The following is a 23,563-nucleotide window of genomic DNA, read 5'->3' on the forward strand; positions in this document are numbered from 1 at the left end:
CAAAATGCTTACAACATATTTTTCCAGTGTGGTGGACGTGTTTTTCAGAAAACGGTCGGCATTCCAATGGGAACAAATTGTGGTCCTTTACTTGCTGACCTATTCCTTCACTCTTATGAGGCTGACTTTATAGCTGATATGATCCGAAAGAAAGAATATCGTTTGGCTAGATCCTTCAATCTCAGTTTCCGCTATGTAGATGGCGTATTATCTTAAAACAATCCTAATATCGGGGATTTGATACATCGCAACTACCCCAAATAACTTGAGATAAAGGATATTTCAGACACGGTAGGATCAGCCTCATATCTTGACCTACACTTAGAAATCGATGGTAAAGGAAAACTATTGACCAAACTTTACGACAAACGTGATGACTTTTCATTCAGAATTATCAACTTTCCTTTCATCTGTGGCAACATCCCTTCAGCAACTGCGTATGGATTGTTCATATCACAACGCATATTTTATGCCAGAGCTTGCCGAAACTACGTAGACTTTTTATATTGTGCTAGTACTCTAACAAATAGGCTTCTGAAGCAGAAATATGTTGCTACAAGATTAAAGTCATCACTACATAAGTTTTATGGTCGTCATCATGAACTCGTGGATCGTTATGGTGTATCCATCTTCACCATGAAAACTGATTTATCCAACGGGAAATAGTTTTTCTTTTCCTCGTTTGTCTACACCGGACTTGACTTTTTAAGAGCAAATCGGCTGGTGTTTCTAGAAAAGCAGAGAAGGCTTACCATACCGGTGCATCTGGTTCATGCTCCCAGTTTTTTGTGGAGTCCGAGTTGCTCATTTGCTTTTGTTACATTGTATGTATAATTTTAGTTACTTTATGTCCTTTGTTGTGTATGTTTGTTTTCCATGTCTGGTCCTTGTCCCTGGATTGCATTCTTTTGATTACGGCTGACCTTGGTTCCCTTGATTAATCTTTCAAAGTATATACAACGTGTTTTAGTGATCGTGAGAAAACAAACATTCCCTTTTGAAATTCGTATGTAGTTTCATCTGGAGGCAATTGATCAGGAAACTAATGCAGTTACACTTGTTGTGGTTTTAACATGTTTAATTTCATGGTAGCTTCCACACATAATTTATTTTACGTGACTACAGAAAGTCTGATACAAACCCTCTAGTCTTATAAAAAAAGGTCTATACTGAAAGCGAATTACAGATTTTTTCAAGTTCATAATGTTGGCTTAAAAGACATATGCTACTATTACTAGTTACAGAGTTGAACACTTCTTCATTTGCATCTGAAGCTTGAGTTATCTTGTTGGCAATTAATCTAATCCATCTCAGCTGGGTAACTGTAATTCAAAACAACAGGCGTTCTTCTAGATTTAGTACATTTTACAAACGTAAGGCAAAACTTTTTTGACAATGACGACATGCTTGACTTCTTCAGTCCGTTACATTCCGAAGCATTCTTGATTTCCTATAAGTTATAGGTTTCTGTACTGTTATGAATAAAAATTTATGTTGAAATAAATACACACCCTTCCATACATCATTTAGTAGAAAAAATAATGAAACTCTAAACAACGATGAATTCAATGTTAACATTGAAGATATATATCCCGTAAAGTTGTCTTTGAATAAAGCAAATATTGATAATACAGAATGCCTGTTTCTTGATCTTAGTATTCATAACACAATGTTTTCAGTACCACAAGCTCGTAAAACATTGACAAACATTTTTGTAAAGAACCAATACGTGCGGTTATCTCTCATCCCTTGTTTTACGGTAATTTTCTATACAAAGCACTTAAAGCTCGATACTCCCCTAATACCACTACTAAGTTATATAAGTCTGAATAGGGTATATTTTGTTCTAACTTGTGCTAACTCTGTCTTCACTTTTGTAAATATGTCTGAAAAATACTTGGATTGTCTCGACTGAGTCTCTCCATGTCCAGTCAAGTCTGAAAAAGTTTTGACTGTGTCTTGACTTGTCTTGACCAGTCTCGACCAAGTTGTTACAAGTCTCAACCTGTCTCGAAGAGTCTTAAAGAAATCTCGACCAGTCTCAAATGAATCTCAAACTGTCTCGATAACATATATTTAACAATTTAGGACAGAAAACATTCCTAATTTAAGAATTCAAAGATAAAACCACTGTATCTCTTTTATGCATGAATTGCCTTTTGCATAATTTTTATGGTGACTGTTACTTAACTATTCAGGTTATATGAAAGAACATTCAAAGTGATACTATATGGAAAACATCAAAGTTTGGATGGAAGAATTTGAAAAGAAAGTCAAATAAAAATAGTTTAATTGAAAAATTTGATATTTCATCGCTGCCAGTGAAATAAAAAAAATATATTAAATACAATTTACTCTGCCTAATTTAAATCAATTTTACTCTGCCTAATTTAAATCAATGCATGCATACAAAGATTTCCAGGTAGATAACATATTCTACATACTCTGAGATTCAAACAGCAATATTGTGCTGAGAAATGGAATCAGTAACAACTGAAAAATGTAAAATTTTGGCCACAATTGTGCAGATTATAGCTTGAAACCCGTTCGTGGTTACCTCTGAAGCCCGTCTTTTTTTTTTTTTTTTTTAAATATTCCTGTTCAGCCCCAAATTTATTTTTTAAAAAAATCTGAATCACTTTTCGGTGCATCTTAACATCGCTCAGGTCTCCTGGGTACACACAGGACCAGATGAACACACTAGATACCTGTATGTGACGTTCATCATAATACCAGTGGAAATTGTATACGAGTATTTACGCTATTCAGACAATATACAACATACCGTACAATCGACCCGGCACGTGGCATTTATTACGATCCTCAAAATCACAATACTTACATGAACTACTTGAATCACATAAGCGATAAACATGGTACCGTATAAAATGATGATGTTGTATCATTTTTTTCAGATTTATGTTGATATATAATGTTCGTGTGATAGATTAATTAAAAAAATAATAATAGAATTCTTCTTTTCTCTTCTTTTATTTGTGTTTTTAAGTTGTGTGTGCGGTTTTTTTATGAAAGAAAAATTATAGTTTCTAAAAGGATGTATACAGGGAAGAAAATGGGTTAAAAGCATGCTTGTCTATAATAGTATTATCTTTTTAAATTAATTTGCAATTAACTTTCTATATCTTAAGTACATCTATGTATAGTCGGAAGAGAAACCAAAATATGTTTTAAGCGTTCAAAAAAATAATTGAAGATATGAGAGATGCGAGATGCATCCCCTATATAGCATAGGGAAACCAATAGTGTGGACTGACGGAAGTACGGACACCCTACACTTTACATATGCTCACTTTGCGAGTTTAGATATAACGATAACCAAATACCTGACCATTTAATGATATGGTTTAATGTCTTTTGGCAGAAAGGACGAGAACGGCTTTACCACCCGAACAGACCCTCCTTTAAACTAGTTGTATAGCCAAATATGTTTCTTTGTTTGTTTGGTTAAAGTCCGAGCAGCAATATTTCAGCTACATTCAGACGATGAGCTCCGTGCAGGTCCGGGTGTTAAAAGAATAGGCCTGCAGCAGCGCTAAGCTTGTCGTAAATGGCGACTAAATAGTGCTCAGAACCTTAGCCGGGGGCTAGGGCGCTCTGCCCACAGAGCAAGGGAGATGTGTGCCCCAGGTGGTGGAATGGGGGTACCCCTGGCGTGTTACATGCTGGGGTTGTCAGGCTATAATACGGAAAACCTGATCGCAAACCATAGTGGTGCACCGTGTTGGGAAAAATGTCACGTTCCTCGCACGTGAAAGAACCCTACTGTGGTATTCTCCCGGAGTAGGAACCATAGGGTTCCGCCACAGGAGGCTAAATTGCCCGATCCTACCCAACTCTCCCTATTTCCAGTTGCAATCAAAATTTGTCGACCCCATTGTCCTTGTATCCAATCCCTTTTTCATTTCATGTTCATTTTACCATCGCCCCGTGCAGGTCCGGGTGTTAAAAGAATAGGCCTGCAGCAGCGCTAAGCTTGTCGTAAAAGGCGACTAAATAGTGCTCAGAACCCTAGCCGGGGGCTAGGGTGCTTTGCCCACAGAGCAACTGGGATGTGTGCCCCAGGTGGTGGAATGGGGTACCCCTGGCGTGTTACATGCTGGTTGATTGATTGTTATCTTTTAATGCCGTTTCGGCGACTAGGACCATATCACGGCAAGAACATTGAATGAAATGGAAATATTAAAAGCAAGATCAAAGTCTCTTCATAAAATAATGAAATTAAAATAAGCAGCTATTTACATATAAAAAGGTACATAAAAGGTGAACCTAAGACATAAAATACATATAGAAACATAACTTCGATAAAACATTTAAAATATTGATAAATCAAGGAAGGTATCTAATTTAGATTTTATTAAATAAACCGATGTCCCGCAAGAAATCGATAATGTTTTTTGATGAAACGGTCTTGAACAAATCAAACATATTGGCGCAGTCAAAATAATTTTGCCTGGTGTTGGCAAAATCCACACAATCTAGAAGAACATGTTTGATAGACAAAGGGCAATCACATGGGATACACTCAGGTGGAGGATCACCAACAAGCAAATGGCCATGTGTAAATCTAGAATGTCCAATGCGGCATCTAGTCATGACCACTTGCTCTTTGCGATTGCCCTACCCGGATTGATGAACGCCTAGATCGGGTTTTATGGAATTGAGTTTGTTGTGTTCAAGACCGTCCCATCGGTTCTGCCACATCTTTAAAATATATTTCCTTATTAAAGGTTTAAAATCTGTGTATGGCAAACTAACGTCCTTTATTATTTCATTTAATGCCTTCTTGGCAACCCTGTCTACAACTGAATTCCCCTGAATACCAACATGACTGGGTACCCAGAGAAAAACAATCTCTATATCAAATTCCCGAAGTCGATGAATAAAATATAAAATTTGTAAGATAAGAGTGTTTTTCAGTTTGTGATTCTTAATTGCCAAAAGACAGCTAAAAGAGTCAGAACAAATAATAAACTCTGACAGATTAGATTGAGTAATCAATTTAAGTGCTAACATTATGGCTCGAGCTTCAGCTGTGAATATGGAAGCGCTTGATGGCAACCGTTCAGTTACAGTTCTGTCACCATGGACAGCAGCACATGCAACGCTATCGCCATCTTTTGAGCCATCTGTATACACCGTCGAAAAATCTGGATAATTTGCTTTAATATCAGAAAATTTTTGTTGTAAAAATAAAGGATTGGTATCGGACTTTTTATCTTCACGCAGATCAAAAATAAAAGAAGGGTGTGGAAGCTCCCATGGAGGGCATTTCGAAGTAACAACAGGTGTCACTGCATTTGTCTCCAGATGAATTGCTTCCAAATGAGGTTTTATTCGAATTCCAAAAGGAGGGGTTTTGCTTTCATGTTTTCGATAAATGTCGACATAAATAGGATTAATGACACAGTCGTAGGCAGGGCTATCTGGGTAGGCCATAAGTTTATTTACATATTAAAGACCTAATTTCAAACGTCTGTCTCCAAGGGATGGTTCATTTGCCTCGGCATAAAGGCTCTCAATAGGAGAGGTTCTGAAGGCACCAAGGCGAAGTCGCAACCCCTGGTGGTGAACAGCGTCTAAAATTTTATGGTAAGATTTTTTGGCGGAACCATAAACAATAGATTCATAATCAAGTTTAGACCTAACCAAAGATCTATATAAATTTAATAAAATTGAGGTATCAGCACCCCAATCGGTACTGGACACCATTTTTAAAATATCTAGTGCCTTAAGACACCTAGATTTAAGTAATTTGATATGGGGAAGAAAAGAAAGTTTACTATCAAAAAGTAATCCAAGGAATTTTGTTTCTTCTACTATTTTGATTTTATTACCATAAAGAAAGAGATCTGGGTCCGGATGCAGCTTTCGCTTTCGACAAAAGTGCATACCAACAGTTTTAGATGTAGAAAACTTAAACCCATTCTCCAAAGCCCATTTCTCAATTCTTTTGAGGCAAAGTTGTAACTGCCTTTCAATATTAGTCATATTTTGTCCCCTGTAGCAGATCATAAAGTCGTCTACATACAAGGAACCGTCAATATTGTCCTTCAAAACTATTAATTTTAATACTGAAGAGAGTGACAGAAAGAATACTTCCCTGAGGAACACCCATTTCCTGTTCCTTCTCCTCAGAAAAAGTCGAATTTACCCTCACATTAAAATGACGATCTGACAAAAAATTAGACAAGAACAGAGGAAGTCTTCCTTTCAACCCCATATCAAATATATCTTTTAAAATACCATATTTCCACGTCGTGTCATAGGCTTTTCTAAATCGAAAAAGACCGACACAACATGTTCATGTTTAGCAAATGCATTTCTGATGAGCATTTCAAACCGGACTAAATGGTCAAGAGTACTTCTGCCTTGCCTAAAACCACACTGAATATTAGTAAGTTGTGCTTCTCAAGGAACTACACAAGGCGATCATTGACCATTCGTTCCATTGTCTTGCAGACGCAGCTTGTCAATGCGATCGGGCGATAATTTGAAGGATCCGTATGATCTTTTCCTGGTTTTGGAATAGGGACTACTGAAGCCGTTTTCCAGATGGACGGAACGTTACCAGAAGTCCGTATCTCGTTCATTAACGCAAGAAGTGTATGTAGAGATGGATCAGGAAGATGTTTCAAAAATTGATAGTGAATATTATCTAGCCCACTAGCTGTATCGTGGGCTTTAGCCAGTGACGTTTTTAGTTCTTCTATAGAAAATTGAGAGTTGTAGGATTCAGCATTATTTGACTTGAAGTTTAATTTTGTCTTTTCTGCAGATGATTTAATTTTTTGAAAATCCGGTTTGTAGTTAGTTGAGGATGAATGTTAAGCGAACGTTTCAGCTAGCTTATTGGCGATATCTTTTTCGGTGGTTAGAGTGGTATTACCAACTTTAAGGTGTTTCACTGGTTGTTGGTTGTTAGGGTTTAACGTCCGAGCAGCAATATTTCAGCTATATTCAGACAATGAACATGAAATGGATGATAAAATGAACATGAAATGAAAAATAGAAAGGATGGGTCACAAGGATAATAGGGTCGACAAATTTTGATTGCCACTGGAAAAAGGGGGGATGGGTAACGTCGGGCAATTTGGCCTCCTGTGGCGGAGCGCAAAGGTTCCTACTCCTATCGAATACCACGGCAGGGTTCTTTAACGTGCGAGGAACGTGGCATCTTTCCCAACACGGCGCTCCAGGTCAGGTTTTCCGTATTATAGCCTGACAACCCCAGCATGTAACACGCCAGGGGTACCCCATTCCACCACCTGGGGCACACATCCCAGTTGCTCTGTGGGCAGAGCGCCTAGCCCCCGGCTAGGTTTCTGAGCACTATTTAGTCGCCTTATACGACAAGTTTAGCGCTGCTGCAGGCCTATTCTTTTAACACCCGGAGCTGCAAGGTGTTTCACTGAAGAATTCGAATTTTCTCCTTTTACTTTTCTAATAAAATTCCATACTTTATTGAGGGGAGTGTGAGATTTAATACTAGAAACAAAATTTTTCCAAGAGGTTCATATGGCTTGTTTACATGTACGCCGAGCTTTTGCTCGAAATATTCGGAAGTTTGACAGATTTGCTGGTGTAGGATTTTTGTTTGTTTGTTGGGGTTTAACGTCCGAGCAGCAATATTTCAGCTATATTCAGACAATGAACATAAAATGGATGATAAAATGAACATGAAATGAAAAAAAAGGATGGGTCACAAGGATAATAGGGTCGACAAATTTTGATTGCCACTGGAAAAAGGGGGATGGGTAAGGTCGGGCAATTTAGCCTCCTGTGGCGGAGCGCAAAGGTTCCTACTCCTATCGAATACCACGGCAGGGTTCTTTAACGTGCGAGGAACGTGGCATCTTTCCCAACACGGTGCACCACTATGGTTTGCGGTCAGGTTTTCCGTATTATAGCCTGACAACCCCAGCATGTAACATGCCAGGGATACCCCATTCCACCACCTGGGGCACACATCCCAGTTGCTCTGTGGGCAGAGCGCCTAGCCCCCGGCTAGGTTTCTGAGCACTATTTAGTCGCCTTTTACGACAAGCTTAGCGCTGCTGCAGGCCTATTCTTTTAACACCCGGACCTGCACGGGGCTAGGATTTTTGTCAAACCGGCGATGGGCCTTGTTGCGTTTTTCGATCGCTTTGTCGCACTCATCAGTAAACCATGGTTTACTAGGCCGTTTTGGATTTGTCGAGGTTTTAGGTATTGTTTTATTAGCAATTGATGTCAGTCTTTCATTAAATAATAAAATGGGATCTTCAACATCCTTCATCGTTTCTAATCGTAATTCTTCAAGACAGTGGGCTTCAAATGAAGCCCAATCTGCTTTCTCAAGTTTAAAACGAGGTTGACATTCCTCCGTTTTGGAAGATAAATGCTCCAAAATAATTGGAAAATGATCACTCCCGCACAAGTCATCATGAACTCGCCATGTAAACTCTGAAAGTACGAGAGGATCACAAATGCTTAAATCAATAGAAGAATACGATCCATTGCCTGAATGAAGGAACGTTGAAGATCCGTCATTAAATATGCACAAATCTTCTTGCTGAAGGAGCTCCTCAACTTGTTTACCTTTATCATTCGTATGATTACTTCCCCATAAAGGATTATGAGCATTAAAGTCACCCAAAATAATAAATGGTTTGGGCAACGGTTTAACCAAATCAACTAATTTATTTCTGCACAAAATTGAATTTTGGGGGAATGTAAATGGAACAAACGGTTATGGTTTTATCAAGGGGTAACCGAACTGCTTGTAGATCGGTAGTTAAAGGAACTAAACTATGTATTACTCTGTCCCTAATAAAAATGGTAGATCCACCAGCAGCTCGTTCATTTGCCTTAGCAAATGTACTATACATTGTATATCCTTTTACGGAAATTTGATCCGTTTCTTTTAAATGAGTCTCCTGGAGACATAATGCAACTGGTAAAATAGACTGAACAAGAAGAGTTAATTCCAAAATATTACCTTTAAACCTCGACAATTCCATTGAAGTAATTTGGCCATTTTTATCGGTGACGAATGGGGGATATTTTCTCCGACTTGGATCCGCGACCACGACTCGATGACCTTCTAGTACGAGTGCCACTATTAAGATCAATTCGAATTGACTGAGCGCGCTGCTCCTTGTATTTTTTCATGGCAACAGGATCTGTTTGGTCAATCTGATCAAGGTCGGGACCCAGCCAGTTTTCACCTGGACAAAGTCCATGATCTGTTGTTTCCATGTCAGACTCGGAATCCGAGTCCGACACCACAGGCGACACAATCTGTCGCCTAGACTTAGATTTCTCCAAGTCCTCCACACGGAAACTTTTTTGGGGGTTGGACATTCTTCTGTTGAGATTTGGAAGACGATGACTGTTGTGATGATGGAGATGATTTTGAAGATGATCCGGAATTTTGGGATGACTGAGTCTGGGAACATTGGTGAGATTTCTTAGCTCTGGCCTTTTTAATTTCCTCTTAACATTTTTTGGATGGTTTCATTATTTTGGTGGATACCTCAGTGGGCAGTTTGGCAAGACCATTGATATCCTCTTTCCAACTCATGATCGTCTGCACCTCAACAGTCGAGGACAAGCACGCTTTGCAACACTAGCACAAGATGTTTTGCCAGATGCAAGAAAATTGTTGGAAAGGGACCACTTTTGGCGAGCTTCACTATATGAAATTTTGTTTTCAGTTTTTATCTTTAAAATATCTTTTTCTTTCTTATAAAGAGGGCAATCTTTAGATGATGGCATGTGAGCTTCCTCACAGTTTCTGCATTTCAGATCTTTTGTGCAGTCGATTCCCTCGTGTCCTTCAGAAACATCGGCAACAAAACAGTTTTCCTCTACACTGGCCCTTTCCATGCCCAAACTTCTGGCATTTAAACCCCCGTGCAGGTCCGGGTGATAAAAGAATAGGCCTGCAGCAGCGCTAAGCTTGTCGTATAAGGCGACTAAATAGTGCTCAGAAACCTAGCCGGGGGCTAGGCGCTCTGCCCACAGAGCAACTGGGATGTGTGCCCCAGGTGGTGGAATGGGGTACCCCTGGCGTGTTACATGCTGGGGTTGTCAGGCTATAATACGGAAAACCTGACCGCAAACCATAGTGGTGCACCGTGTTGGGAAAGATGCCACGTTCCTCGCACGTTAAAGAACCCTGCTGTGGTATTCGATAGGAGTAGGAACCTTTGCGCTCCGCCACAGAAGGCTAAATTGCCCGACCTTACCCATTCCCCCTTTTTCCAGTGGCAATCAAAATTTGTCGACCCTATTATCCTTGTGACCCATCCTTTTTTTGTCATTTCATGTTCATTGTCTGAATATAGCTGAAATATTGCTGCTCGGACGTTAAACCCCAACAAACTGGCATTTAAAACACCGAAGTGGGTTAGGAATATACAGACTGACAGCTGTCCTGTATGGACCAATGTAGACATCAGATGGCACTGAAGTGGAACTAAATGTTAACAGGATTGTTCTCATTGGTGTGGTTGCATCTGCACGTCGAGAAGTAAACTTTTTTACTGACTTAACGCCTTGTGATTTCAGTTCCTCACAGATCTCTTCATCAGTCAAGGCGTCGAGGTCTCGACCTCGGTATTTAAGGACACCCTGTGACTGATTTAGTGACTTGTGTGCAGATGAAACCACATCAAGGTCACCAATCCTGGTTAACTTTAACAAATTTGATGATTGGCCAGGTCTGAGGCATTCAATTAAAATTAATGATCTTATTTTCTTTGTATCTTTAACATCACCAGCTACACTCTTGATAGTTTTCTGTATTAAAAAAGGAGAAAGGTCATTAAATTTTTGTCTTTATCTTTTGCAGAAATTACAATAAATCTTGGCCAGTTTTTATCACTTTTTCGTTTTTTTTTTTTTTAATAAGAAACATTGGACTCCCCGTTGTTTTTTGTCGCCATGTTAAGTTTTTATAAGTTTCATCGTCTCTGTTCCCCACCCGCTACCGAGTGCCAACACGGGCGATGCTAGGACTCTACGGATTTCCAGCAGATAGCATCAGGGATTCCAGAGACGACATACTCGAACAGAGCGTATCTATCAATGGCGCATAGACAGCGTACTACTCGATTGACCCATGAGCCACCGCCTTCTTCATTTGCCATTTGTAAGCTTTTGAAAATCTTGGAAACGTTGGATTAAACTAAATGCCATCAGCAAAGCAGGTGGACAAATGAAGGGCATGGCGTGACCAGCCGATTGATCGAACCAGGTCCATCCGATCTCCCGTTTAGATGACCTAAGAGCCGAGTGGCATATACAGCTGTATCCTCGATCATCCAGTCATCGATGACACGGGGGTTACGTCACGACTGGAGTCTAGATACGACCTTCATCCACTAGGACCTCCTCGCCCACCAATATCGCACGGGTTGCAACTCACGGCAAAGAAGGAGGTGAACCCACTTTTTATTTTAAACACCGGGCCCAAGGTCGATGTTCGGATCGCTTTAGTCTGGCCTCTAACCTTTGACCTTTCCAGCATGGGTAACCCTATCAGGAGAAAAAACTCTAGCTGGCATAAATCTTAGGATCACCGAGGCACACAAGCCCCCCAACCACGACAAGGATAGCGATCCACAGGGGGGGCATTGAGTGATGAAGTGCTCCACTAGTGCCATGATGATCCAACTGCAGGGCATTTATCCTTCCATAAAACCTACTATAAGATGCAAGAAAGGTTTTACTGAATCGGAATGTACAGAGATGTTGAGCATTGGTGCACATCTTGTGTGAAATGTGCTACAAGAAAATCACCAAAGGGTCGAAGGCCAGCAGAAATGTCGCCCATCCCTGTTGATGGTCCTTCTGATAGAATAGCGGTTGATGTTCTTGGTCCACTGCCCCCTTCTATTCAAGGGAATAGGTATGTTGTTGTGTTTACTGATTATCGGACTAAATGGACGGAGGCTTTTGCAGTAAGGTCTGCAGATGCTGTGTCTACTGCTAAATTGTTTGTTGAAGACAAAGTGTGTAGACATTAGGCTCCTCGTACATTATTGTCTGACAGAGGACGGAATTTTATGTAGAATTTGGTGACGGAAATATGTAAATTGGTTAATACAAAGAAGATATTTACCTCAGCCTATCATCTTCAATGTGATGGACTAGTTGAAAAGTTCAACAGTGTTCTTACACACATGTTGTCGATGTTTGTTGAGGACCATCATAAAGATTGGGATTTGTATATTCCATATGTGTTATTCGCTTATAGGACAAGTGTGCAAGAAACGACTCGGGGAAACACCTTTCTATTTGACCTATGGGAGAGATGCTCGCTTACCAATTGATGTTGCTTTATCAGAGCCAACGGTTACTTACAATGATTCTGATGACTACAAAGCAGAGGTTTTACAAAGATTTGAAGAAGCCTTTACCTTAGCAAAAGATAATATACAGCTTGCACAACAAAAACAGAAAGCTTATGCTGATAGGAATGCCAGAGATCCTGGTTACCAAATTGGTGAAAAAAGTACGGATTTATACACCTGTTAGAAAAACTGGACAGTATCATAAACTTATACATCCATGGAGCGGTCCACATAGAATTATTTCTCGGACATTTCCAGTGAACTTTAAGGTAGAAAGTTGTGATAACAGGAAAAATCAGCTGATAATTCATGTTAATAGAATGAAGCTGTTCATTGACTCTGATGATAGACCAGACTCCTCAAATTTGTTTCATACAGATTGATGACACAGAGTGGCAAAGTGACAATAACGAAAATGATTATAATAGAGAAGAGGAAAACAAACATACAGTTATTGAAGTACTCGATAAATTGTGGACAAGGAACGATGATGATGTTTGTTTGTTTGGTTGTTGGGGTTTAACGTCCGAGCAGCAATATTTCAGCTATATTCAGACGATGAACATAAAAAGGATGATAAAATGAATATGAAATGAAAAAAAAAAGCATGGGACACAAGGATAATAGGGTCGACAAATTTTGATTGCCACTGGAAAAAGGGGGGATAGGTAAGGTCGGGCAATTTAGTCTCCTGTGGCGGAGCGCAGATTCCTTCTCCTATCGAATACCACAGCAGGGTTATTTAACGTGCGAGGAACGTGGCATCTTAACCTACACGGCGCACCACTATGGTTTGCGGTCAGGTTTTCCGTATTATAGCCTGACAACCCCAGCATGTAACACACCAGGGGTACCCCCATTCCACCACCTGGGGCACACATCCCAGTTGCTCTGTGGGCAGAGCGCCTAGCCCCCGGCTAGGTTTCTGAGCACTATTTAGTCGCCTTATACGACAGACCTAGCGCTGCTGCAGGCCTATTCTTTTAACACCCGGACCTGCACGGGGCACGACAAACATAGCGCCTTAGCCCCTGGGCAGATTTCTGAGCGCTCTTAAGAACAACAATCAATTAATCAATATTACAATGCAACATCTAACATTAGTTCATATAATTTTCTTTTACGCTACAATAAATTTCTAATTGATCCCAATGGGACATTTCCTCGCTTACATCCCTTCCACACACGAACACAATGGCTTTCTTTAAATAAGTCTGTATTTTTACCATATTATGTTTTTTCATCAAAGCAATTTTTTTCGTCAAATAAAACACTTATTAATAAAACCCATTTAAAATGTATATATATTGTATGTGAAATTCAAAAATAAAAGAGTTCCATGTTATTGTGATTTATCTTGTAATTGCCCCATGACTACAAAAGCAATTAAATACATAATTCGACACACTTTTTTTTGTCAATAATAGCATGATCTTTTGGCATCTTTAGGTTGCTTCAACAGCTTAATAACCTTGGTTGAATTTAGTTGCTCAGCGAGTTCTAATGGTGACTGGTTCTGAAAATGTACACGGGAATATTAAATTATATATTCATATGCATAAATAAAAAAAATCTTTACTTTAAAACAAACTGATTGATCGATTGACTGGTTTGGCTCTCTTTGGCGGATAGTTCATGCATTTCGGTCATGACAAATCGAGCAGATCCTGTTTTGTGCTAGTCCGACAGATGAGCTGAATCTTTGATGCGCTAGCTCACAGAAGCAACAATCCGCAGGTACGCATGTCGTCCCACTTGGACAAGTTATATCTCCGAGCCATTCTGTGTTCATTCTATCCTATAAAAACCGAGTGCTAAGCGAAAAGCAGTTACTAACAACTTTACATCCATAGGTAACGGCACTCGAAAACCAACGATGCTTGTTTTGTTTGTTTGTTTGTTGGGGTTTAACGTCCGAGAGCAATATTTCAGCTATATTCAGACGATGAACATGAAATGATGATGACATGAAAAAGGGATGGGACACAAGGACAATGGGATTGACAAATTTTCATTGCCACTGGAAATAGGGAGAGGTGGGTATGGTCGGGCAATTTAGTCTCCTGTGGCGGAGCCCTATGGTTCCTACTCCGGGAGAATACCACACCAGGGTTTCTTAACGATGCGGTCAATTCGAAAACACATTTCCGTCAATAGTTTACCTGCTTGTTCTTCAACGTTGTATCGGCTCCATATCGTAATAGTAGTTTAACCATATTTATTATGTTAGGAAGATGGGATCTTCCAGCGACATCATGGAGTGGCGTGTTACCCTGAAAACAATAGATAGGTTAAACTACTAAATTTAAAATTCTGCGTTGTGATGCCATTTTATACTCCATGTCGAACGTAAAAAAGGGTATTTTTTTTCTGAGTTTGTTAAAGCTGAAGTTACAAAAGGGTTATTAATAAAAGGCCTTCAATGTTCTTGAACATAGTCGAAACGTTTTTCATGAGTCATGATAAAGAGCCAGTACCGTTGGTGTGTACGACTAACGATCTACCTGGAAGGCATGCAAAATAAACTATGCACAATAAGATATATTCGTTTTAGTGTACCTATTACTTAAGGGGCGGGCTTATTTAAACATAATTCTTAATCCTACATCTTAGCCAAATATAAATGAGAGACCAGGTTGTCATACATATTAATTTAGTCATTAGTTCAACATTTGATATTGTATTTGTTTTGCAATTTGATGATAATGCAAATCAAATAGATAGGTATAAATTGTTTAACTAAACTTATTATCCGGCAACCGAACGTTGAAACCTCTAAAATATTGATACACAATTTATCTCATTTTTATCTTTTAATAAAGTATTTATAAATTAACATATCAATGTCATATGAATTTATACGTTACCTCAGAGTCAGAACAATCAACGTCAGCCCCAGCCTTCAGTAAACACTCCGCGGCAGCTTCCCGGTTGTTAAAAATTGCAATATGGAGGGCTGTCCATTCCTTCTGCCACTAGTGAATGGTAAAATACTTTTTTCAGAAGACGAAATGTTATAGAAAGAATAGTGAGAATGACATAAACTCATGTTATGTTAATATACATTGTATAAAAAATATGATTCACCATCCATCTCAGGATATCGTACTGGTCAATTATATTCCTTCATGCGTATTTACATATGATGCCCAACTTCCTTACAAGATTTCCTCAAATTACCGTTAGGGGTTAGTTGCGCTTTTTGGGGTTTCATTACCTTCTTTCGGATAATTTCTTTAAACTCCGAACTGTTTTTTTTCGTGGTGTATATGTATAATAATCATGCCATGTTTAAACACTGAACGCCAAAAGGTATGAAAAGAGAAAAACAAAAACCAGGCAGTGGTAAATTTTGTAATAAAAAAATCACATTTTTCATATCACAAATGCACCCTTTCTCAGAGATGAATGAAGACAATGAATTACACAGAAAGCATTGACATTCATTGGAAAGGAAGATAACTCTTTTATTTGAGCAAAACTTGGTTGCTTTGTTATGGAACTAAAACCAAAACATTTTCCGAGCCAACCGTTTTGGATTAAAAAAAACCTCTATACTTTACACACACACATGATATATACATTATATTGCAACAAAAAAAATAGCGGGATAAAATTAACCCTGTGCCACTCAAATCATAGGATCTGCCAGATTTCGACATCCTCTGAAAGTTGTAGAGCGGACACGGTATAAAAGCAATAACATTCAAATTGTTTACTTTTTCTTCTAGACGAATATTAACATCGGCTCCAGCCTTGACCAAAGAGTCGATTATGTCTTTGTAACCTTTGTCAGCTGCTGACATCAAGGGGGTGAAACCCTGAAACGAAAGATACGGTAATATAGTAATATTAGTATTACAAAGTAAAACATCACAATCGTTAATGTCGGTAAATCTAATATGGGTATGAAATGTGTATACACACAATTCTGTTTTCACCCATGTCAATGAAAGAAATTAGCAGTAGACATACGGACTGAATCTATGTAAAATCAAGCAGGTCTATAATGAAATTGGCTCAAGTTGCTTTAAAATGTACAGTGCTGCCTATGTAAAATTATGATGGGTCTAAGTTGATAAAAAAAAAAAATCAGTTCCTAACACTGCAATCTAAACACGAAACCCAACGGTACTCTATTTCAGCCAAAAAATGGATGATATATCAATATCCGTTAAACTAGACAACTTAAAAGGAATCAACTTCTTGCATAATCAGTTTTTAAGCATGAGGAAACTTGGGCAACAGCGAGGAACATGTTTGTTTGTTTTGTTTGTTGGGGTTTAACGTCCGAGCAGCAATATTTCAGCTATATTCATACAATGAACATGAAATGAAAAAAAAGGGATAGGTCACAAGGATAATAGGGTCGACAAATTTTGATTGCCACTGGAAAAAGGGGGATGGGTAAGGTCGGGCAATTTAGCCTCCTGTGGCGGACCGCAAAGGTTCCTACTCCTATCGAATACCACAGCAGGGTTCTTTAACGTGCGAGGAACGTGGCATCTTTCCCAACACGGTGCACCACTATGGTTTGCGGTCAGGTTTTCCGTATTATAGCCTGACAACCCCAGCATGCAACACGCCAGGGGTACCCCATTCCACCATCTGGGGCACACATCTCAGTTGCTCTGTGGGCAGAGCGCCTAGCCCCCGGCTAGGTTTCTGAGCACTATTTAGTCGCCTTATACAAGCTTAGCGCTGCTGCAGGCCTATTCTTTTAACACCCGGACCTGCACGGGGCCACAAAATTTGTTTGTTGGGGTTTAACGTCCGAGCAGCAGTATTTCAGCTATATTCAGACAATGAACATGAAATTGATGATGAAATGATCGACAATTTTTGATTGCCACTGGAAATAGGGAGAGGTGGGTAGGGTCGGGCAATTTAGCCTCCTGTGGCAGAGCCCTGTGGTTCCTACTCCGGGAGTTCTCCGAGTAGGGTTCTTGAACGTGCGAGGAACGTGACATCTTTCCCAACACGGTGCACCACTATGGTTTGCGTCAGGTTTTCCGTATTATAGCGCTGCTGCAGGCCTATTCTTTTAACACCCGATCCTGCACGGGGCAGGAACATAAGAAATTCAAGAAAGATGCATATCTTTAAAAACAATTGACTGTCGGCAACCTAAGTTCTAGAAGAGGTTTTATCTGACGAACAATCAAACGCAAAAATATATATACATCTTTTGCGACCAATGTTAAATACGATAATTTCTCAATTACAATTGGAGAGTGAAAGAGACGCTAACGGCATTATGTGTTGTTCCTTGTAAAAAGAGGAGCGTTAACCAACTACAGGTCCGGGTGTCAAAAGAATAGGCCTGCAGCAGCGCTAAGCTTGTCGTAAAAGGCGACTAAATAGTGCTCAGAACACTAGCCGGGGGCTAGGGCGCTCTACCAACAGAGCAACCGGGTTGTGCCCCAGGTGGTGGAATGGGGTACCCCTGGCGTGTTACATGCTGGGGTTGTCAGGCTATAATATGGAAAACCTGACTGCAAACCATAGTGGTGCACCGTGTTGGGAAAGAATTAACGTTCCTCGCACGTTAAAGAACCCTACTGTGGTATTCTCCCGGAGTAGGAACCATAGGGCTCCGCCATAGGAGGCTAAATTGCCCGACCCTACCCACCTCTCCCTATTTCCAGTGGCAATCAAAATTTGTCGACCCCATTGTCCTTGTGTCCCATCCCTTTTTCATGTTCATTTTATCATCAATATTGCTGCTCGGACGTTAAACCCCCAACAAACCAACATGAAAAGCGGAACTTTTAAGTTTTCTCAAGGTATTTGGAACGAAAATGTAGTTTTTGATAACTGAGTGTGTGTACGGCTTCGTTAGATAAGCAAAATGTGCGGATAATAAATACCAATAGGATAATTAATTGGATAGAGTGAATAACACATGATTACGAATGCCGGAAAACGCCTAGATTTAATGAGTGTGCGAAACTTGTGCCGCGCACGAGATAAATCTTAATGCTTTTATGGCTATTCACGATAACCAATTGTATTTAGATTCCTTCCATCATTCGTTGCAATTTCAGATATAACTTTTAAATTTGATGTACGGCGGAATGATGTTCGTGTCATGACATTTCAGCGGGAGAAAGTCCGATAATGAATTTACATAATTTATCTAACAATGTGAAATATCGAAATTTATAACACAGGGAACATTCGGTAAATCAATTCTATCTACATAAGAAGGTCATATTCTTTTTGATAAACAGACATTTCTTTCACCCACGCAAAAATACACCTGCTACTTGTAATGACGTTTTTGGGCCTAATAAAACTGTACTAATGTATACTTCTATCATAAAAAAGTGTTTAGTGCATTTTCAATCGTTAAGTAGCATTTGACATAAGAATCATGCAAAATGTGATTAATGGTTGGAAAGCCTACATTTTTATGTTTGTTTGTTGGGGTTTAACGTCCGAGCAGCAATATTTCAGCTATATTCAGACAATGAACATGAAATGAAGAAAAAAAAAAGGATGGGTCACAAGGATAATAGGGTCGACAAATTTTGATTGCCACTGGAAAAAGGGGGGATGGGTAAGGTCGGGCAATTTAGCCTCCTGTGGCGGAGCGCAAAGGTTCCTACTCCTATCGAATACCACAGCAGGGTTCTTTAACGTGCGAGGAACGTGGCATCTTTCCCAACACGGTGCACCACTATGGTTTGTGGTCAGGTTTTCCGTATTATAGCCTGACAACCCCAGCATGCAACACGCCAGGGGTACCCATCCCAGTTGCTCTGTGGGCAGAGCGCCTAGCCCCCGGCTAGGTTTCTGAGCACTATTTAGTCGCCTTTTACGACAAGCTTCGCGCTGCTGCAGACCTATTGTTCTTAACACCCGGACCTGCACGGGGCCCTACATTTTAAATTTTTTTTTGTTTTGTTTACAGTAAACAGAATGTAACATGTGGTTTGCCTATAACCCATGCTTATAGGAGATAATAATTATATAGAATGCACTGTAGATTTTAAAATAAAGGGAGATGACTCAGTAAATGACACTCAAATACAGTGAAATATATTGGATTTTCAATGCTAATTATCTCCTAACACAAGCAGATATGAATGAATAATCACACATTTCACAATACAGGCCCATAAAAGCTTAATTACAAAAATAAAAATATGTAGCTTTTTTGGGCGTTTATCACACTTGTCAAATTTTGCATGATTTTTACACAAACAGGTACTTAATACAACAAAACCTCACATTTGACCCTTTTCGATGATCAAAACTTGCTCCTGACTTCAACAGTAACTGAACAATAGGATTAAATCCTTGATCAACGGCTATATCTAATGCAGTGATATCCTAAAAAACATAACATTGTATTACCAGTGAAAATTTGACATGAGTGCCCCTTGCAACTTTTGTTATTTTTTTTGGTACAACTTTTGTTGCTGTTTTTTGTTTTTGTGTTTTTTTTTGGTGGGGGGTTGTTTTGTGTGTTTCTTTTATCTTCTTTCGTGTGTATTAACGTTTTGTTTTTGGTAGAATTTTATTTTTTTTTACTTTGCAGAGATATTTTGCAATTTTGTAAAGTTGTTACTAAATTAGATTCCAGAAAAGCAGACGACGCTCTCCTACCGGTGCACCTGGTCCATGCTCCCAGTTTTAAGTGGAGTCCGAGTTGCTCATTTGCTTTTGTTACTTTGTATGTATGATTTTAGATACTTTGTGTTCTTTGTTGTGTATGTCTGTCTCCATGTCCCTGGATTACATTCTTTTGATTACCGCTATAACCTTGGTTCCCTTGATTACGCTGTTACAACACTCGAAATATTGTACTTGTCACTCATAGGGAAACAGAAATTCCTTGATCAATGCTTTGTTCATTTTTTCAATTAGAAAGCATTCAGAAGTTTTAATATAACGTTTAAACAGTGCAGGTGGCGTTTTAGATGTAGATCAAAAGCTATCTTTTAGTACATAATTTTCCTATTGAATTATATATTATTGTAAATTAAATTTTAAATCAGAAGAAGAATAACTTGATAGTCGTTTTTTTCCTTACATGTATTTACGAATTTTTTCACAGGGACGTAAACCGACAACGCACAAAAACGGGTTGGCAGTTTCATTGGGGAAAAGAAATACAGTAAAATTATTTTCACTTTAGTATGTAGCTAAATGGTTTGAAATAAGTTGTTTATAAGTATCCATGTATTTCACCGTAGCTTCGATAAGTGAAATATTTGAATTTAAAGTCTACTGCTATCCATTGTTTCAATCGGACAGTAAACCAGTCTGTCGGATTGGAGAGTTACTACCCTCATAATTTAAAAGCAGGAAGTCAAAGTCGGGAATATTACATATCTAGATGTCTATTATTGACGATAAATAGCAAACTATACACTATATGTGTACCTCATAACTGTAGTTCACATCAGTCCCGTTATTTATAAACGTTCTCACTTCTTCAAGATCTCCTGCCATGGTCGCTCCAAGTAATCGCTGTAAAGGCAGCATTATTATTATGATATACAATACTTCATACAAAAAATGTTCATTTTATCATCGATTTCATGTTCATCGTCTGAATATAGCTGAAATATTGCTGCTCGGACGTTAAACCCCAACAAAAAAAATCATACAAAAATCACAAATTTCTACTTGATAAGCATTATGCTTATATGCTTGGTATATAATATTGTGTTATAATAGTCTATTCCTTTCTATCTACGCCATAAAAATGATTGGTAGTTACGATATATTTCCCTCTTCACAATGTCAGTGTTCATTTCCTTTGTTTTGTGTTTACTATTTTTGATTAATTAGATATTTAAATACTAGTAAATTTCTTTCGTTCGACATCCATTATATCTAAGGTATTGCATGAATAAAAGTGTAATATTAAAAGTAATCAGGGGAACCAATATTCTAGCGGAAATCAAACGAATGTAATTCAGGGACAACGACCAGACACACAACAAATAATGGGAAATAACCAAAATAATATTTTTTGTTTGTTGGGGTTTAACGTCCGAGCAGCAATATTTCAGCTATGTTCAGACAATTAACATGAAATGAAAAAAAAAGGATGGGTTACAAGGATAATAGGGTCGACAAATTTTGATAGCCACTGGAAAAAGGGGAGATGGGTAAGATCGGGCAATTTAGCCTCCTGTGGCGGAGCGCAAAGGTTCCTACTCCTATCGAATACCACAGCAGGGTTCTTTAACGTGCGAGGAACGTGGCATCTTTCCCAACACGGTGCACCACTATGGTTTGCGGTCAGGTTTTCCGTATTATAGCCTGACAACCCCAGCATGCAACATGCCAGGGGTACCCATCCCAGTTGCTCTGTGGGCAGAGCGCCTAGCCCCCGGCTAGGTTTCTGAGCACTATTTAGTCGCCTTATACGACAAGCTTAGCGCTGCTGCAGGCCTATTCTTTTATCACCCGGACCTGCACGGGGCCAAAATAATAGAAAGTAACAAAAGTAGAGCAACCCGGACTCCACTAAAAATTGCATGGATCAAGTACACTGGTATGGAAAGCGTCCTCTGCTTTGCTAGAAACACCCGCCGAGTTGCCCGTTCGATGTATGGGGTATAAAATTAGAAATCAGCAAGGCAAAGATAATACCAAAAAAATCATGCACAGTGTTGCAACCGCTAAAGTCTTGATAAAACAATTGCACGTAATCTGACTATAGTAACACTAAAATGTACAATCAAACAAATAATACCCTATAAAATAATGTACAGAATTATTAATTAACTATATCAAACATAAAATGTAAGATGAAGAAATAATATACCAAGTATACATCAGGGGGAATAGATGGAGTAAGTATAATAGGTTTTGTAAATTGATATTCTAAAATCTGTAGGTAGTGTAAGCTTTTCAGTTGAAACTACAAACATAAATGTTCTGTATGAATCATGGATTAATTTCACAAACGTAAACCCAATTAGGTACTCGCCTTGCGAACCCAAAATTGCGAAATTGTCCATTTCAGTCGTGTTCGCTGCTCTGTGGGCTGGATTACGAACATGGTTTAAAAGAGATTGAAGGTATGTATACTTCACAATTATTAAGACAAGCTATGTTTTGCTTGTGGTATTTTAAAACAATACATTATTATAACAGAGCGATTGATTTTAAAGGGATTCTCTAAAAAATATATCACTGAAATTATGTAAATGTTAAAAGAAAACTGCATAATTCTGATATAATATCCTTCTTTGAAAATTAGAAGTAGTCACAAACGTTAATAAATTTAACTTCAAATTCACTACATAACAAAATAACATACGTTGCCTTTTATGTCGGAAGAATCACTGTCCATTCTGTTTAAAGTACTTCTGAAAAGGAGGAAGAAACATGGTACATTAAAATACAAGTCCATACCTGAAATTACACTTACACTACCGAGTTAAAATAGTTCAGACGATGAACATGAAATTGATGATAAAATGAACATGAAATGATGTTGTTGTAGGTTGGGGTTTAACGTCCGAGCAGCAATATTTCAGCTATATTCAGAGGATGAACATGAAATTGATAATAAAATGAATATGAAATGATGATGAAATGAAAAAAGGATGGGACACAAGGACAATTGTTTGTTTGTTGGGGTTTAACAGCCGAGCAGCAATATTCAGACAACACAAGGACAAAGGCGTCAACAAATTTTGCTTGCACCTGGAAATAGGGAGAGGTGGGTAGGGTCGGGCAATTTAGCCTCCTGTGGCGGAGCCCTATGGTTCCTACTCCGGGAGAATACCACAGTAAGGTTCTTTAACGTGCGAGGAACATGGCACCAAACACGGTGCACCACTATGGTTTGCGGTCAGGTTTCCCGTATTATAGCCTGACAACCCCAGCATGTAACACGCCAGGGATACCCCATTCCGCCACCTGGGGCACACATTCCAGTTGCTCTGTGGGGACAGCGCCCTAGCCCCCGGCTAGGGTTCTGAGCACTATTTAATCGCCTTTTACGACAAGCTTAGCGCTGCTGCAGGCCTATTCTTTTAAACACCCGGACCTGCACGGGGAGAATATGGATTTCATTGACCCAAAAGAAATTAGAATGAGGAAGTTCATAAAAATTGATGTAGAAGCCAGGGAGAGAGCTAGAAAAGAACGCGAAAATTACGCAAAACAACATGCTATTACATTTCCAAATTTACCGCAAGCCAATAGGAGCAATAGTGTATGCAGAGGAC

The 23,563-nt window shown here is 39.1% G+C and overlaps 1 protein-coding gene across 2 annotated transcripts; it reads right to left on the reverse strand.

The window, feature by feature from the left end:
- Positions 1 to 1,163: 1,163 nt before the first annotated feature.
- Positions 1,164 to 22,401, reverse strand: LOC148596661 (ankyrin repeat and SOCS box protein 3-like). 2 transcript variants are annotated; one of them, XM_088563176.1, is made up of 7 exons: positions 22,315 to 22,401; positions 20,754 to 20,840; positions 19,596 to 19,697; positions 16,079 to 16,180; positions 15,227 to 15,334; positions 14,522 to 14,632; positions 1,164 to 1,322 (listed from the first exon to the last, which is right to left on the reverse strand). In XM_088563176.1, exons 1-7 carry the CDS (start codon positions 22,384 to 22,386, stop codon positions 1,311 to 1,313), a joined length of 594 nt encoding a protein of 197 aa, XP_088419302.1. In that variant the 5' UTR covers positions 22,387 to 22,401; the 3' UTR covers positions 1,164 to 1,310. The 2 variants fall into 2 exon arrangements, with proteins under 2 accessions (XP_088419302.1, XP_088419301.1); XM_088563175.1 differs by lacking the exon at positions 1,164 to 1,322 and adding an exon at positions 13,559 to 13,875.
- Positions 22,402 to 23,563: the final 1,162 nt, after the last annotated feature.

Source organism: Perna viridis, chromosome 15, assembly GCF_037379345.1.
Source record: "Perna viridis isolate PV_CMFRI_1.1 ecotype Kerala chromosome 15, ASM3737934v1, whole genome shotgun sequence".
Lineage (NCBI taxonomy): Eukaryota > Metazoa > Mollusca > Bivalvia > Mytilida > Mytilidae > Perna > Perna viridis.